This window comes from Podarcis melisellensis, assembly GCF_964234715.1.
Source record: "Podarcis melisellensis genome assembly, chromosome: 13".
Classification (NCBI taxonomy): Eukaryota; Metazoa; Chordata; class Lepidosauria; order Squamata; family Lacertidae; genus Podarcis; species Podarcis melisellensis.
Genome location: NC_138545.1, coordinates 39,366,306 through 39,385,262, shown reverse-complemented (window position 1 = coordinate 39,385,262; position 18,957 = coordinate 39,366,306). Strand labels below are relative to the sequence as shown.

At 42.7% G+C, this 18,957-nt stretch overlaps 1 protein-coding gene across 1 annotated transcript; it reads left to right on the top strand.

Annotated features, from left to right (window-relative positions):
• Window positions 1-3,073: 3,073 nt before the first annotated feature.
• On the top strand, window positions 3,074-15,293 carry LOC309354110 (vomeronasal type-2 receptor 26-like; the record flags this gene model as incomplete). Its single annotated transcript, XM_081883964.1, has 5 exons — window positions 3,074-3,710; window positions 10,934-11,788; window positions 12,345-12,572; window positions 13,654-13,780; window positions 14,395-15,293. Exons 1-5 carry the CDS (start codon window positions 3,399-3,401, stop codon window positions 15,291-15,293), a joined length of 2,421 nt encoding a protein of 806 aa, XP_081740090.1. The 5' UTR covers window positions 3,074-3,398.
• Between the last annotated feature and the right edge of the window lie 3,664 nt (window positions 15,294-18,957).

Sequence of the window (18,957 nt, the reverse complement as noted above, 5' to 3'; positions counted from 1 at the left end):
TATCCTGTTGTCCCTTTTTTCTGTTACCCCAGAACATGGGTAATGAATTTGTTGTCGACTCCTTGATATAATTTCATTTTATTTGTTCATTGAACTTGCTATCTGCATTAAAAAAAATCAGATGGTTCTCCCTCCCCCCCTCCTCCCGAGGTGTGGTCCCCACCTTCGGGAGCCCAAGGGCACAATTGGAAAACTGAGGAACTCTTGTGGACACAAAAAACCACCAATTTCACAGAAGAAAGTGTGGAGATGCCCAGAAACTCCACCTCCATCCTTTCTTGTAACTTGAATCCATTGTTTTGGGTCCTACTCTCTGAGGCAAGAGACAAGCTTGCTGCATCTTCCATCTGACAGCCCTTGAGATATTTGAAGATGAGTATCATATCTCCTCCCAGTCTCCTTTTTCCAGGCTGAACATACCCATCTCCCTCAACCATTACTCACAAGGCTTGGTTTCCCACCCATCATCTTCCTAGCTGCCCTCCTCTGCACATGTTTAGCACACATTTTACCAGCTTCCTCATGAAAATATCTTGGGGGACTTTGAGAAAAGCCTGACTGAACTCAAAATAGACTGTGACCATAGCATTCTCCTGATCCACCACATTTGTAATGCCATAAAAAAGAAAAGAAATGAGATTGGTCTGGTATGAGAAGAACAGGCCCAGGACAGAACCCTTTGGCATATCTGTGGCATCAGGAGATAATATCCCTATGCTATGAGGAGAAAATGAAAAGGAGGGAAATACCCCTCTTCCCAGAGAGAGTGACAGATGCCACATATACCTATTCTGAACTCAGAATTGTACATGCAGCTTTCTCTGTGTATGAAGAAGTAGTTGAAGAAGAGCCAGGAAAGAAATTCCCTACCTCAAGTTTTGTTTTAAATTTTGCTGCAAAGCAGCAGACCTCCCTTACAGGCCTGTGGTCTGAAGTCTAGTGCTGCTTCCTTGGAATCAGAGAGTCGTGGCCGAGCTCACAATCCCTTTGTGTCTCAAACACTTGAGTGATTGACAACTTTTAGGGTTCTGTATTGAGTAAGAAAGTACAGTAAGTAGAGAGCTGCAGATGCTCTCTTCTGAAAACACAGTAGGTGATGAAACTGGGAACAGGGATGCAATGGAGGGGAAGGGTCAACAGGCTTATTTCTGCTCCCCCCTCATTACAATGCCTTGAAAACACTTGTCTCTGCTACTTCCAACGGACCAGCTGAGGCAAAGGGATCATTATTCTCTCCCCTGTTATTATCAATTACATGGTAATAATCTGCTTCTGATTAGACCTCCATAGACTTCCAGAATCCAGTCTAAAAAGAATTAAAACCCTCTCTGCCATCCCCAGCAAATGCTAAGGTGCTGCCGACTCGTTTAGTGAGCTTTCCCCTGGAGTTGGATCCTAGGTCTTGGGAATTTAGCTGGTGCATTCGGAGAGTGCCATTTAAAGCAAGCTGCTGTACTGAGGCTGTTTCTAATGCCAATGCTGATTAGATGTAAAAAGGGAAATCTCTGTCTAGGAAAATGCATTGTTCCTAATATGGCAGTGTTGATGCTGTTAATCTTCTTGCTGCCTCAAATGGTGAATCTATCAAATGCCAATCGGAGCATCAGTCACCTCCATATCCCTCACAAGTACTATCAGCCTGGTGACCTTATCATTGGTGCACTTACTTCTCACATCGTGTCCTCTGTTGACTATGAAACCTTCATACAATGGCCATCCATCCATCAGATTCTTAATCCATTGTAAGTATTTCAATTGTTCAATTCCCATGTCATATTAATTCCTAAGTTATCATGTGGGCTTAGAAATACATCCTATTTATTTTCGTTATGGTGATTTATTACTTATAGGGAGGGGTGCAAAATATCCCTTCCTCCCACAGAACATAGGATCAGTCTTAGACTTAACCCTCTCCACCACCTGAATTTTAACATCTAAAATTATCAAGACAGACAATAAATTTCTAGTCAGCTTTGCAGGAACAAGGTGGATTATCTAGGATCCAGCTTTGAAGCAAGGAAAGAGCAGTCTTCCAGTCAGATATGACAGGATGTTCTGGGTGGTGTGATTCTCTCTCACCCCCAAGCTCCCCCACCCCATTTTCCAGAGCAGTGCTTAACGGAGAGGAGGAGCCATGACCACAACCAGTCACATGGGTGTCATAATCTAGAGATCCCAGCATTCTGATGGCAACAGGAAATGGATGAATGGCTAGTAGGAACCATTGGTCTATCTAGCTCAGGCCTGTCCACACAGAGTAGCAGTGACTCTCCAGGATTTCAGATAGGCGTCTGCCCCAGCCCCACCTGTATCATAACCAGATGCTCTACCATTGGTTTTTTCAGAATCTTTACCACCAATTATCTGATTGGCAAGTCCTAGGCTCTGTGATTTAACCCACAGCGCCACCTGCGTCCCACTCAAAAGTACACAGAGTAATTGTCAAAACATAACAGGCAACAGAAGGTTGCTTTTTATTGGGGACAATAGCTTCATTGATGCATGGGATACTGAGGTGAGGCTCCAGAAACCTGCAAGAGGGCAACAAACTACAAGGAGGAAGCAGCTGGAGGGAATGACTTCTAGTTCCATTTTTCTCCACACAAAGGCACAGTATGGGAAAAAAGCAAGATGAATGGGAGCTTTTAATACAGTATGGCAAATATGACCTAGTAGGTTAGTAGGCATTACTGAAAACTGGTGGGATGAGACTCATGACTGAAATGTAGGACTTGAGGGGCAATCTGTTTTAAAGGTGTAGACCAAACAGGATGGGAGGAGGAGCATTATATGTAAAGGATGTGTACACTTGTGAATAAATCCATGACCTGGAGCATGGAAAACAGATTGAAAGTATATGGTTAAAATTGTAGGAGAGAGAAATAACAGTGACCTCCAAGCCAGACTGAAGACTTGGATGATGCCTTCCTCGAGTAGATTATGAAGCATTCCAAAAGAAGAGGTATAGTGGTCATAGGAGACCTCAACTTTAACAATATCTGTTGCAACTCAAACTCTGCCAAGACTGTAAGGTCCGACCAATTGCACTATTGCATCGGGATTCAAGATTACTTTAACAGATTGGAGAACTGGGTTAACAAATGAATTTGAACAGGGACAAATGTAAGGTTCTGCACTTAGGCAGGAAGTACCAACTTCACAAATATAAGTTGAAGGACACCTGGTTTACTAGGATCTAGCCATCTTAGTGGAATTCAAGCTTCACTTGAGTGAATAGTGCGGTGCAGTTTTTGCTGTGTGTGTATTTAAAACAATTTTTTTATTGCTTTAATTAAATCTGCCTGTAAGCTGCCTTGTTGCTCCCTAGCACCGAAAGACATGGAACCTAAGTTTCTTTAAACAGATTGACCAAAAATGGTACACAGCAATACGCTTTGATGTCCAACTCTCATTGCAGTGTTGTACCAAAATACTATCAGCAAATTCTGGCCTTGGTGTTTGCAGTCAAGGAAATCAACAAAAATTCCAATCTATTACCTAATGTCACATTAGGATTCCACATCTTTGATAGTTACTTCAGTGAAAGGATGACCTACTGGGCCACTTTGGAGCTGCTCTCTACACACTATAGATTTGCACCCAACTACCAGTGTGACAAACAGAAATATCTGATGGCTGTAATTGGGGGACTTGACTTTGAGATTTCCCTCCACATGGCAGCCATCTTAGGTGTCTACAAGATTCCCCAGGTAAGAGTCAAACATGGTGACTTCCCCTCATTCTTCTTTCCTCTGTCCTGTCGAGAAAAGCTTTGCCTTCCATAATAGCCCTCTTGAGACTTCCGGAGGCGGCGCGAAATGGCAATGGCGGTCCTCTTTAGTCTCTAAAGAGGGGCTCCGCAGAAAAGGATCGTCCGCTACGGCTCAGCGACGATCCATTGAGAAAAACCACGAGCAGAGTGAGCTCGTGGCCGTGGGACTCAGCGGGCACCTGGAGCGACCCCCGAAACGAAGAAGGGACCCCGTAAGGTGTTCCGGAAGCGCAGAGGGGAAGCGGTGCTGAGAGTTCATCGCTCTTTCTGCGGGAGCGAAGCCGCGCGGCTGCTGCCGATGAGCGCCGACCTTTCTTCCTCAACCATTGGATTCTAAATTATCTACTCGTGAGTAAGTGTTACTCTATTTTGGATTTACAAATTTTGAAATTCGGCTGAAAGCGGGAGACGAAAAAGAGGAAGTCCGTCTCCCGGCAAAGCTTACAGATCAAAGGCAAAGGAACTGACAGGCTGGAAGCAGTAGAAAAGGATTTTAAAAGTGGAAGTATTATGCGTCTGACAGAACTGAGGATTGAAATGAAAGGCAAGTTTTTTTCTTAATTAATTTACTCTACAGTGTGGAACCTTCTCCTTTGGGGACTTTAAAGTTTAAAACCCAGCCTCGGGATGGCAGGGGAAAAGAATGTCTTTTGCGGATACAATTTATAAAATTGAGATAGATACATAGAGGCAACTCTGGACTATATAACTAAGTAACTGTATCCTGCGCCTTGGGAGGTGACATCTCTGGCAACTTTGGAAGGGCTCTGCTGGTGGAAAAAATGTTTTAAGGACTATTGGTCAACTATTTAGCTGCAGGATCTTTAATGGCGACTATAACTTTTTTCCTTCTCTCCTGAACTCCAATTGTACTCCCTCTAACTGTACTCCCTCTGGTGGAGACTGGGATTTACAACTTCTTGGGAACTAACTTTGTTTTGTCTCTCCGCGGTGGTTATCTACATTGAGGTCTGTCCTTCCCATGGAACATTGGACAGCTTGACCTTGATTCATAGACAGGTGGGGAATGAGTGGCCAACCGAAAACAAGAACCTCAAAAGCGAAAGCAGCAAAAGGCCAGCTTGTGCAAACAACTTTGACTTCCCAGTCACGTAGATCATCAGTTCCTGCTGTACTGAAGGGAACTGAACTTCCAACAGTAGCTGAATTGAAGGGAACTGAACCTTCAACAACAGCTGAACTAAAGGAAGCTGAACAACCAGCAATAGAGGATATGGCTGCAGGTGGATCTGATGTACTTCTGAAGGAAATGCTACAACAATTTGCAATCTTAAATAAGAAGGTTGATGACCAAACAGCAAAAATTGATTTAGCCACATCCTCCATTACAAAGTTATCTGAACAAGTGGCACAGCACTCACAAGCAATTGGGAATTTAAAAGACGCTACTTCTGAGAATCGGAAATTGGCCGAAGCTGCGAACGAAAAAGCTGTCCAAGCAATTCAAAAAGTGGATGAATTGAAAGGAGAGGTAAGGCCACTACATAAGCACATCAGTGACCAGCAGGCCTACCTGTCTATGGTGGAACTGAGAAACCGGGAAAATAATTTAAGATTACGCTCTATCCCAGAGCTTGAAAAGGAAGATTTGACTGGTTTCTTGACAGCAGAATTTTCTAAATTCTGGGGAATAAAGGAGGACGAAGACTTCAAAATAACAACGGCATTTAGATTGGGAAGTGTCACCAGGAAGGACAGACCAAGAGACTGCTTGATTATCCTAAGGACCAAACAGGAGAGAGACAAAATACTTGACCTTCACTTTAATAAATCACTTGAGATCCAGGATAGAAGAGCGGAAATCTATAAGGATATACCAAAACAATTACTGGATCTCAGGGCCATCTATACTGACCTAGCAAGACTTTTGAGAGGCAACGGAATACCCTATAGGTGGGAGTTCCCACAAGGCCTATCTTTTAAATACAAAGGAAAGAAGGTTAGAATCAAGACAAAAGAGGACAACCAGAAGTTCCTGCACGACCACGGAGAGGATCTTCAGAAGGGAATAGCAGTTCCTTGGCCTCCGCCACAGCCTGGATTGGAACCAATACCATCTCCCTCGGACCCGGATAAAAAGGAGGACACCCCATAGAGAGCAACAACAGATTGATACAGGATGTCTCTGCAGCTGTACAGTTGGAATATTAACGGCGCAAATTCCCCGGAAAAACGAAAAATGATTTTTCATATTTTGAAAAAGGAAAATTTGGATGTAATTTGCTTGCAAGAAACGCACGTGACTAGGCTCCACAGGAAAGTACTAATTAACAAAAGACTAGGCCAAGAATTTGTTTCGTCAGACAAAGTAAAAAAGAGAGGCCTGGTGATCTACGTAAAGGAGAACCTAGCACCGAAATTTTTGTTCAAAGATGAGCAAGGGAGAATCTTGGCAATTGAAATACAATCCCAAGGAGAAAAAGTTTTGATATTAGGAATTTATGCACCAAATGAGGGGAAAGCAGAATTTTATAAGAAGCTGCACGAGACATTACTGGACTATCTGGACTATTCGAACATCATTATGATGGGAGACATGAATGGGGTAGTCTCCACTTTGATGGATAAGTCACAGAGCCAAAATTTAACTAAGGATGGCAGACTACCGAAAACTTTTTTTGAACTGACAGACAATATGGATTTGATCGACATTTGGCGGACAAGGAATCCCCTAGGTAGAGAGGGAACTTTCTTTTCTGAGGCCCACTTGTCATGGACGAGAATTGACCAAATCTGGACAACTAGAGGGCTGGCACCGAAGACTATAAGAGTGGAAATCTGCCCAAAGACTTGCTCCGACCATAACGCCCTGAAAATGGAATTGAGACTTACTCCAGCCGGATCCTTCAGATGGAAAATGAATGACACCCTCTTTAGAGATCAAGAGTTTGTAAAGAAGGCCCAAAAAACATTAAGGGACTATTTTGAAATCAACTTGAACACTTCAGTGGAAAAAAGAACAGTCTGGGACGCTAGCAAAGCTGTAATGAGGGGGTTTCTGATACAACAAAACATAATTAAGAAAAAACTCTGGAATGGGAAAAAGGATAAAATATTAGAGAAGATAAGAGACGGAGAGAAAAGATTGAGATCTAAACCAAAATCCAAAGAGATCTTGCGAGAAATCAAATTCTATCAGGCACAATATTTGAAATTGATAAACCAAGAAGTGGAATGGAAAATTAAACAAATGAGACAAAGATCCTTTGAGTCAGCAAACAAATGTGGAAAACTGCTGGCATGGCAGTTGAAAAAAAGACAGAAACTTAATTATGTTACCAATCTAGAGGTGGAAGGGAAAAATATCCAGAAACCAGGTGAAATTAGAAAGTGTTTCCAGAAATACTTCAAAAAGTTGTATACACAAGGGCCTGAGGAAGTGTCTGAGATGGAACGATTTTTGAAACTCAATGGTCTACCAGAACTATCCCAGGAGAAGAGATCAATCTTGAACTGTAAAATAACACAACAGGAAATTGAGGGTGCCATTCAGAATATGCAGTTGGGCAAATCTCCAGGCCCAGATGGGCTCACCTCCAAGTATTATAAGATACTAAAAGACTACTTGACTCTTCCATTAATGGAGGTTTGCAATCAGATTATGGGGGGAGGAAGGGCACCGGAAACGTGGAAAGAAGCTTTCATCACATTGATACCCAAAGTGGAAACTGAAAAGAATCAACTTAGAAACTACCGTCCCATCTCACTCCTAAATGTGGATTACAAAATATTTGCAGACATTTTGGCAAGTAGATTGAAAAAGGTTTTAAATGAAGTAATTCATAAGGACCAAGCAGGCTTTCTTCCTGGTAGGCATTTGTTTGACAATACTAGGAACATTATTGATATCCTGGAACTTTTACAAACAAATATTAACACTAAAGCAGTGTTAATTTTTATTGATGCTGAGAAGGCCTTTGACAATATTTCTTGGAAATTTATGAAGAAGAACTTGGAAGGGATGGGAGTGGGACAGGGGTTTGAAAATGGCTTAGAAGCAATTTATTCAGAACAAAAAGCTAAGTTGATAGTGAACAATGTGGTGACAGAGGAGTTCCATATTGAAAAAGGAACACGCCAGGGGTGCCCCCTATCCCCACTATTATTTATATCAGTCCTGGAGGTTTTGCTGAACATGATTAGGAGGGACCGGCAAATACGGGGGATTACGGTCGGAGTGAAACAATATAAATTGAAAGCATTTGCAGATGACTTAGTAATAACATTACAGGAGCCAGAATCTAGTACAAAAAGAGTTCTGGAATTGATACAAGAATTTGGTCGGGTGGCAGGATTTAAGTTGAACAAACAGAAAACTAAAGTTTTGGGGAAAAACTTGACGCCTTTAGAAATAGAGGGGTTTCAGAAGGAAACAGAGTTAACTGTGGTCAAGAAAGTGAAATACCTGGGGGTAAACTTGACGCCTAAAAACTTGAACTTGTTTAAGGACAATTATGAGAAATGCTGGTCAGAGGTTAAGAAGGATTTGGAAATTTGGTCGAGACTGAAGCTTTCCTTGCTGGGCTGAATTGCTGCTGTCAAGATGAATGTTTTGCCAAAAATGTTGTTTTTATTTCAAACCTTGCAGGTTGTGGACAGAGTGGAATGTTTTGGAAAGTGGCAGAGGGATATATCAAAGTTTGTCTGGCAGGGCAAAAAGCCCCGAATAAAGTTTAAAATACTAACTGATGCAAAAGAAAGAGGGGGGTTTGCCCTGCCGGACTTAAGGTTATACTATGAGGCGGCAGCCCTCTGCTGGTTGAAAGATTGGATTTTATTAGAGAATACAGATGTCCTAGACCTGGAAGGTTTTAACAATTCGTTAGGATGGCATGCGTATTTGTGGTACGGCAAGGCAAAAACACATGGAATGTTCAAAAACCATATTGTCAGGAAAGCAATCTTTATGGTCTGGATGAAATATAAAGACTTATTGGAAAGTAAGACTCCGAGGTGGTTATCACCAGTGGAGGCCAAGGCGCGGAAAAAACCCAATATGGAGGTCGGCTGGCCGAAATATTGGGAACTAATAGAAAAAATTGATGACAATTGGAGGTTGCGGAGCTTTGAAAATTTAAAAGATAAGGTGCAAGATTGGTTTCATTATGCCCAAATTAACGAGGTTGTTAAGCTAGATAAAAAAATAGGATTCCAGGTGGAAAAATCGAAACTTGAGACAGAGCTGTTAGAATCAAAGACCAAGGTATTATTGAGAATGTATAACTTGCTGCTTAAATGGAATACACAGGATGAGACAGTTAAATCAGCCATGATAAAGTGGGCTCAAGACATTGGTTATAATATCATGTTTGAAGACTGGGAAAGGTTATGGACCACCGGTATGAAATTTACGGCATGTAATGCCTTGAAAGAAAACATCATGAAAATGATATACAGGTGGTACATGACCCCAGTTAAACTTGCTAAGATATACCATTTGTCTGATAACAAGTGTTGGAAGTGTAAGGAAGCTGAAGGAACATTTTTTCACCTTTGGTGGACTTGCCCAAGAGTGAAGGCCTTCTGGGAAATGATCTATAACGAGTTAAAAAAGGTGTTTAAGTACACCTTCTCTAAAAAACCGGAGGCCTTCCTCTTGGGTATTGTAGGCCAAGGGGTGTTAAAGAAGGATAGAACGTTTTTTATGTATGCCACCACGGCAGCAAGAATCCTGATCGCCAAATATTGGAAGACTCAAGATCTGCCCACACTGGAAGAGTGGCAAACGCAACTGATTGACTATATGGAGTTGGCCGAAATGACTGCCAGAATCCGAGATCTGGGAGAAGAAGCAATGGAGGAGGACTGGAAAAAATTTAAGAATTATCTGCAAAAATTTTATAAGCTATATGAACTATAAAATGACGCATAATTTGAAATGCTAGCCCCAGCAATGAGTGTGCAACATCTATGAAATTGGATAATATTATTGAAAGAATCCAAGTTTAAATGTTAAAAATGATAATATGTTTTGTTTTTAGAGTAAACGAGCAATAAGGGATTTAAACTTAAACTGCAATTGAAAGTACAAAAGAAACACATGAAACAAGGTTATAATTTGCTGATAAATTTATTGTTAAGAATGCATTGTGCGGGAGATGTGGGGAAGTTCGATAGAAAGTTGAAATAAGTTGTTGAAGGGTTATGAATTTTTTATCTTCTTTTTGTCTATTGCTAGTTTTTTCTTTGCTTCTTTTTTTCTTCTTTTTTCTGTATACGTCTGAAAAAACACAATAAAAACTATTTAAAAAAAAAAAACATAATAGCCCTCTTGACAATTTCAGATTGTATTCAATAAAAGCTTTCATCCGCCTTCATCCATTTCCCAACCTTTACATGTTCTTCAGAAGGTAGGAATGGATTATTTTGCAGATACAATTGTACACACCTACTCTATGTATGTGAACAGCTTGGTCTCCTGGCCTCAGGTAGACTCCAACTAGGATGAATTATGGAGGCTGGTCATCAGTCGCTTGTACATTACCTTAATTAATTTGACCTGTATAATTTGGGGCTGTCAGGGGTGCCATCAACAGGTCACTGGCTATCTACCTAGTGAAATCAGAGGAGCCGAGAGAGCTTTTCAATGGATTCATTTTATTCCACAGGAAGACAGAAAGACAGGAATGTATGCTTTCACCCTTGATCTAATATTGCTCAGATTGCAACTCCACCCTGCACCGAAAATTTCTTAATAGAAATCAGACGTCTCCTGCTGCCTATAGTGGCTGCTAAGAACAATTCTATTTTGGTTTCTGCAGAGCGTGTCTTGACCTTGTGGAAGGAGGGGGCTCTGACAAACTATCTTGAGAGTGAATGTCACTTGGCTGCTGTATTGTTTCTAAGAAATCTGACTCCTGTCTTTGTTCATTGCTACCTTGCTCTGGTTCTTCATCACCTATTATTTCCCAGGTCCTTTTTCCTTCTCAGGTGTGACCGGTCTCAAACCACCACACCATACCTCCCAGTTCCTTCTCTCTGGAAGATATTGGGGTGCTGCTTTCCACCACTCCTCCTATCTGCCCATTCCATGAAGGGCTTACTAAGCAGGTCCAAAGCACAATGGTTTAGTCATTGCTATCCACACATAATCAATGTTTCTACTGCATTAATGGGAATTAAGTATTCATTTCCTTCCAGCTCACTTATGGCTCCTTTGCCCCAGAGGATGCTGGTCAAAGCCAATCCACTCCCTTCTACCGGATGGTGCCCAATGAAGCCCATCAGTACACTGGGATTGTTGAGTTACTTCTGCACTTTGGATGGACGTGGGTTGGGTTGCTTGCTGCGGGTAGTGAGAGTGGAGAGAAATTTATGGAAATCCTGCAACCTCAGCTTTTCCAGAGAGGTATTTGCTTGGCCTTTTCAGAGAGAACTCCAAAAGGCTCATATTTTGAAGAGTATTATCACATGATTCCCCAGTGGCTCCAAGCCTATCTTGCTATTGCAGAAAGCAAAGCCAATGCTGTCATTGTCTATGGAGAAGCCAAATCTATGTTTTTTTTGCAACTATGGCTAGCGGCAGCGGGTGCAGAAAACATGACATCTATGGAGAAGGTATGGATTATGACTGCTCAACTGGATTTCTCAGCAGTGGCCTTTCAAATGAGCCAGAGTATGCAACCATTTCATGGCTCCATATGCTTCACAGTGCACTCAAAGGAGGTGCAAGGATTCAAGACCCTTCTTCGCTCCCTCAATCCTTTCATGGAGGCTGAAGATGGTTTTCTTCAGCAGTTCTGGCTGCAGACATTCTACTGTTTCTTTTCCAAATCTAGTACTGAGTTCAGTGAACCCTGCACTGGACAGGAGAAGCTGGACAGCCTCCCCTCATCTGGCTTTGAGATGAGCATGACTGGCCACAGCTACAGCATCTACAATGCTGTCTATGTTGTGGCACATGCCCTACATGATGCCATGTTCAGATCCAGGGCAAAAGACAGAGGAACTGTGAGAAGATGGAGAACGCAGCTTCAGAAATTGCAGCCTTGGCTGGTAATGTCTCTTTTGTTGTTGTTGTATATCTTTTAAGTTTTATTTCATTTTATATTGTTGATAAAGCAAATACAACAATTTTAACAACAGTCAAAAATTGAAAGAAGAATAACCAAACTGTAAAATAGGCAGGTAGGACGTGTAGTTCCACGTGAGTTAAAGACCTTAAAGTCCACATTAAGTCCAATTTTATCAGATCACCAAGCATAGTTCCAGATTTGCCAGGTTTGTGGGGGGTTGTTTTTGAAAATGCTGGTTGTGCTGTATATGCCAAATCATATAAAACGTGTCTAGTCCTTGTCAAAATCTCAAATTATTTGTGATTATCTCTGTTATAGCTATATTCCAGAGTGAGCAGTACTAAGTGTCCAGCATTAGACTTTTGGGTTGTTATAGATCAAAATTTGCCGTTATTATTGCTATTGTTATTATTTTGTGATCATATGAAAACTTGTCTACTGCCTTGGAAGAGGCAATGGCACATTAAAAGGTGATGCTGAACCTAAGATAAGTTTGAGTTTTAAACAATTGTCCTCTTCCTGCCATCTCGATGCAGCTCCACCCATTTCTTAGGAGAGTCTCATTTAACAACAGTGCGGGAGAAGAAGTGTCTTTTAGTGAGAAGAGGGAATTAGAAGCTGGATTCGATATTACCAACTTGGTCACTTTCCCAAATAACTCCTTCATCAGAATGAAGGTTGGATGGATGAATTTGGATGCTCCCCCAGGAAAAGAGTTTTCCATCAATGAAGACAAAATGGTGTGGCACAGGAGTTTTGACCAGGTGGGGCATGATTTCAGGAAATTGCAACTCCAGTGTGTCCTAAATGTGATGCTTGCAACTTGGAAGCCTAGCTGAGACATGGATCCTGTATTTTTCCTCACTTGTTGTTTATGAAAACCTCTATGAATGTTCTGGGGCTCTGATGCCCTGGAGCAGGGCAGGACATAGTTCATTATTATATGCTTGTTTGTTTATTGCATTTTTAGTCCACCTTTCCTTTGCTTAGTTCCCATTTTATCCTAACAACCAACAACCCTGTAAGGGAGTGTAGACTGAGAGCAGCAATGACTGGTCTAAGGTCACCCAATGAGTTTCATGGCCAAGTGGGGATTTGAACCCTGGTCTTCCACTTCCCTGTCTAGCACATTCTTTAAAGATTTCTAGGCCAGCAGAGTGTGACCTAAGCCTAATCTCCAACCAGCTTCTTTGGGGAGAAAGAAACGGGAGCTGAGCCTGGAGACAGACGAGGCAGACTTCTGCAGAGAATGCCTGGTTTGGAGGCTAGGAATTCTCAAGTTATAGTAGCAGAGGTCTGGCAGAGTCCAGCACTATCCTTGTTTTTGAGGCTGCTTAAGTTGTCTTAACAATTGTCTCTTGGCCCAGTGTATTTAGTCTGGGGTTCTCAGTCCCCAATATTTGTGCTTTTTCAGGTGGAAAAACAGAAGGAACCGGACAGTGTATACAGTAGCTGCTTATTTATATCGCTTAGGATGTCAAACATCCTTCCAACTCTATTTTAAATCCTTTTGAGTTTTATAAGAAATTAATTTTCCAAATAATAATAATATTAGTCTTCAGGTGAACTCCCTCCCTCCCTCCGTCCTTTTGATTTATATTTTTTTAAAAACACATTGAAATGGCCATAACGTCATTTTCAGAGTCACAAAAACATCTTCTGCCTCATTAGATGCCATTAATGGCTGTTGACAGCTCATTGCTTTCAAATTTCTCTTAATATTCAGCAGGCCATTTCTCCCATCCACTTGATCCCTTGCAGCCCAGAAAATGGAATTCAGGTTCTCCAAATGTCCATTATTTCTCCTATGCTAAACATTTCCTTATCGTTAATTAAAATTCACAGGTGCCACCCCTCTCTCAATGCAACAAAAATTGCCCTTCTGGTACTAGGAGAAAAAAGAAGGAAGGGGAGAAATTCTGCTGCTATGACTGTGCTCCATGTTCAGAAGGCAAGATTTCATACCAGAAAGGTAGGAGATAGTAGGTCGCTTCCCAATAACTCAGATTTCCTGTGAAGGGTCTGTGGCGGTGTGAAAGGTTTCACAGTTGCTGCTATTGATGGAGTTCTGATTTCCATGGTGATTGAAGTTCACAGATTTGGAGCTCTTCATTGCAACTAGCTGATGGCCCAGCAACAAGGCTCAGCTTTTCAAAGAGGTGTTTTGCAAGCCCGAATGATCAGATGATGGTTGGGGTTTACAAAGCACACTGTTACTTGCTTTACACCTAACATCAGAGATGACATCAGATATAGGGCTGGTAGGTGTAACTTGCTAAGATGGCCCCATGGGCCAAAGGTTTTCTATCACTGGATTACCTGGGTGGTGATGGAGATGAGTTGCAGCATTGCACCTGCAGGACAGGCCTCCTGGTGTCCAGGCCCACCTCCTTACTGTCCAGGCAAGCGACTGTGAGATCATTGTCTGGGGGAGGGGGGTCCACAGCCCTTTCTCCCCATGCTAGTCGCTCCTGTGTCTCAAAAAGATTGTCTCTTCCACATCCAACTGGTAAGTCCCATACTGGCAGGAGGATGTATACCTACTCAGAAGTTGCAGCCTTAAAGGGAATCCTTTCTTCTTTTCAGACATGAATGACTGTGTCGGATGCTCAGAAGATCACTATCCAAACAGGAACCAAACACAATGCATTCCAAAGTTCATCAGCTTCTTGACTTTGGAAGAACCGCTTGGGATGAGCTTAGCGTTTGGCTCCGTATTCTCCTCTTTGCTCACCATATTGTCCCTCGCCATCTTTATGAAGCATCAGGACACACCGATTGTCAGGGCCAATAATCGGAACCTGACCTATGTTCTCCTCCTGTCTCTCCTTCTCTGTTTTCTCTGCCCCCTCATCTTCCTCAGCCGACCAGACAGAGTGTCCTGCCTTGTCCGACAAATGGCTTTTGGTGTGGTTTTCACAGTGACTGTTTCTTGTGTGTTGGCCAAAACCATTACCGTTGTTCTGGCATTCATGGCCACCAAACCAGGTTCCAGAATGAGGAAATGGGTGGGGAAAAGACTGGCAGGCGCCATTGTGTTGACTTGTACTATTATCCAAGCTGGTATTTGCACTGTGTGGCTGGGAACCTCTCCCCCATTCCCCCATTTTGACAAGCACTCTGTGAGGGGAGAAATTATTCTGGAATGTAATGAAGGGTCAGCTGCCATGTTTTACTGTGTCTTAGGTTACACGGGCTTCCTGGCCATTGTCAGTTTTGTTGTAGCATTTTTAGCCAGGAAACTGCCTGACAGCTTCAATGAGGCCAAATTCATCACCTTCAGCATGTTGTTGTTTTGTAGTGTTTGGATCTCCTTTGTTCCTGTTTACCTGAGCTCCAAGGGAAAACACATGGTGGCTGTGGAGATCTTCTCCATCTTGGTCTCCAGTGCTGGTTTACTAGGTTCCATCTTTTTCCCCAAATGCTACATTATCATATTGAGGCCTGATCTGAATGACAAACAGCAGTTAATAAAGAAGAAATAGCAAAATATCCTGTTGTCACTCTTTTCTGTTACCCCAGAACATGGGTAATGATTTTGCTGCTGACTCCTTGATATAATTTCATTTTATTTGTTTATTGAACTTGCTATGTGCATTTAAAAAATCAGATGGTTCTCCCTCCCCCCTCCCCCCGAGATGTGGTCCCCACCTTTGGGAGCCCAAGGGCACAATTGGAAAACTGAGGAACTCTTGTGGACACAAAAAGCCACCAATTTCACAGAAGAAAGTGTGGAGATGCACAGAAACTCCACCTTCATCCTTTCTTGTATTATGAATCCATTGGTTTGGGTCCTACTCTCTGTAGCAAGAGACAAGCTTGTTGCATCTTCCATCTGACAGCCCTTGAGATATTTGAAGATGAGTATCATATCTCCTCCCAGTCTCCTTTTTCCAGGCTGAACATAGCCAGCTCCCTCAACCATTGCTCATAAGGCTTGATTTCCCACCCATCATCTTCCTGGCTGCCCTCCTCTGCACATGTTCAGCACACATTTTACCAGCCTCCTCATGAAAATATAATAGTGGACTTTGTCAAAAGCCTGACTGAACTCAAAATAGACTATGACCACAGCATTCTCCTGATCCACCACATTTGTAATGCCATAAAAAAGAAAAGAAATGAGATTGGTCTGGTATAAGAACAGGTCCAGGACAGAACCCTTTGGCACATCTGTGGCATCAGGAGATAATATCCTTATGCTATGAGGAGAAAATGAAAAGGAGGAAAATATCCCTCTTCCCAGAGAGAGTGACAGATGCCACATATACCTATTCTGAACTCAGAATTGTACATGCAGCTCTCTGCGTGTATGAAGAAGTACTTGAAGAAGAGCCAGGACAGAAATTCCATGGGAAACACCCATGCCAGCCCTGTTTTGATTTGCAGGTCCGATCCCACATCCCAGCCCCTCAAAGCAGCGTGGGGTTGGCAGGGCGTCAGGAGAATGTAATGGGCATGTGACCTTCCTGCTGCGTCCTCCTCATGTCACCCAACCAGCCTGTTATGGATGCTTTAGTTGTGATCCCTGCATTCCAGGAGATTGATGACCTTTGGGGGTTCCTTTGAAATCTACAATTCTCTGTTTATTTAGGTAAATATATATAGGGGCCCCAAAAAGGCCTGCAGACAGCGCCAAAGGACCGTATGTCCATCATCACAGCCATGCCTTGAAGTCACTCAGAGTCTGCTCACAATTGTTCCTTTCCAGTCAAACTCTACTAGTGGCTAGAATTCATCTTGCCCCCATGGGCTTACCTGCCCCATGCCTGGCCTCACATAACACCAGCTGATGGACATGTGAATGTGGTTTGGACCATGAGCCCAATGGAGAGGCTTGGTTGGCCTAACTGCTGCAGGTCAGAGGCCCATGTTGATTCCCAGCAAGGAGATTTCTCTACCTGCACAGACTCACTTGAGTGATTGACAACTTTTAGGGTTCTGGATTGTGTAAGAAAGTACAGTAAGTAGAGAAAGCTGCAGATGCTCTCTTCTGAGAACACAGTAGGTGATGAAACTGGCAGCAGGGATAAAATGGAGGGGAAGAGGCAACAGGCTTGTTCCTGCTCCCCCCTCATTACAATGCCTTGAAAACACTTGAAGGAGGCTGCTGAGGGATTATTCTGTGTGGATCATTGTCGCTGCTACTTCCAATGGACCAGCTGAGGCAAAGGGATCATTATTCTCTCCCCTGTTATTATCAATTACATGGTAATAATCTGCTTCTGATTAGACCTCCATAGACTTCCAGGAATTCAGTCTAAAAAGAATTAAATCCTCTCTGCCATCCCCAGCAAATGCTAAGGTGCTGCCGACTCGTTTAGTGAGCTTTCCCCTGGAGTTGGATCCTAGGTCTTGGGAATTTAGCTGGTGCATTCGGAGAGTGCCATTTAAGGCAAGCTGCTGTTTCTAATGCCAATGCTGATTAGATGTAAACAGGGAAATCTCAGTCTAGGAAAGTGCATTGTTCCTAGTATGGCAGTGTTGATGCTGTTAATCTTCTTGCTGCCTCAAATGGTGAATCTATCAAATGCCAATCGGAGCATCAGTCACCTCCATATCCCTCACAAGTACTATCAGCCAGGTGAGCTTATCATTGGTGCACTTGCTTCTCACATCCTGTCCTCTGTTGACTATGAAAACTTCATACAATGGCCATCCATCCATCAGATTCTGAATCCATTGTAAGTATTTCAATTTTTCAATTCCCATGTGATATTAATACCTAAGTTACCATGTGGGCTCAGAAATACTTCCTATTTATTTTTGCTATGGGGATTTATTACTTATAGCGAGGCGTGCAAAATATCCCCTCCTCTTACACAACATAGGATCAGTCTTAGACTTAACCATCCCCTGCACCTGAATTTTAACATCTAAAATGATCAAGCCGGACAATAAATTTCTAGTCAAGCCTGTGGGAACGAGGTGGATTTTCTACGATCCAGCTTTGAAGCAAAGAAAGATTAGTCTTCCAGTGAGATGTGACATGATGTTCTGGGTGGTGTGATTCTCTCTCACCCCCAGCTCCCCCACCCCATTTTCCAGAAGAAGAAGAAGTGTTTGGATTTGATATCCCGCTGTACCGCTACCCTAAGGAGTCTCAAAGCGGCTAACAATCTCCTTTCCCTTCCTCCCCCATAACAAACACTCTGTGAGGTGAGTGGGGCTGAGAGGCTTCAAAGAAGTGTGACTGGCCCAAGGTCACCCAGCAGCGGCATGTGGAGGAGCGGAGAATCGAACCTGGTTCACCAGATTACGAGTCCACCGCTCTTAACCACTACACCACACTGGTTTAATGGAGAGGAGGAGCCATGGCCACGACCAGTCACATGGGTGTCATAATCTAGAGAGCCCAGCATTCTGATGTCAACAGGAAATGGGTGAATAGCCAGTACTAACCATTGGTCTACATAGCTCAGGCCTGTCTACACAGAGTAGCAGTGGCTCTCCAGGATTTCAGACAGGGGTCTACCCCAGCCCCACCTGTATGCTAAGCAGATGATCTCCATTGGGTTTTACAGAATCTTCAAGAAAAAGTACATAGAGTAATTTTCAAAACATTACAGGCAACAGAAGGTTGCCTGGTATTGGGGGCAATAGCTTCATTGATGCGTGAGAAACTGAAGTGGGGCTTCAGAAACCTGCAAAGGGCAACAAACTACAAGAAGGAAGCAGCTGCTGGGAATGACTCCTCGTTTCAGTTGTCTCTAAACAAGGGCACAGAGTATGGGAAACAAGCAAGATGAATTGGAGCTTTTAATACAGGATGGCAAATATGATCTAGAAGGCAAGTATGCATTGCCTCTGGGTTCAAGATTTCTCTAACAGATTGGAGAACTGGGTTAACCAATGAATTTGAATAGGGACAAATGTAAGATTCTGCACTTAGGCAGGCAGTACCAACTTCACAAATATAAGTTGAAGGACACCTGGTTTACTAGGATCTCGCCATCGTAGTGGAACTCAAGCTTCACTTGAGTCAAAGTTGTGATGCAGTTTTTGCTGTGTGTGTGTTTGAGTTAAATTCTTTAATGGTTTAATTAAATCTGCCTGTAAGCTGCCTTGTGGTTCCCTAGCACAGAAAGGTAGGGAACCTAAGTTTCCTTAAACAGATTGACAAAAAATGGTACACAGCAAAACGCTTTG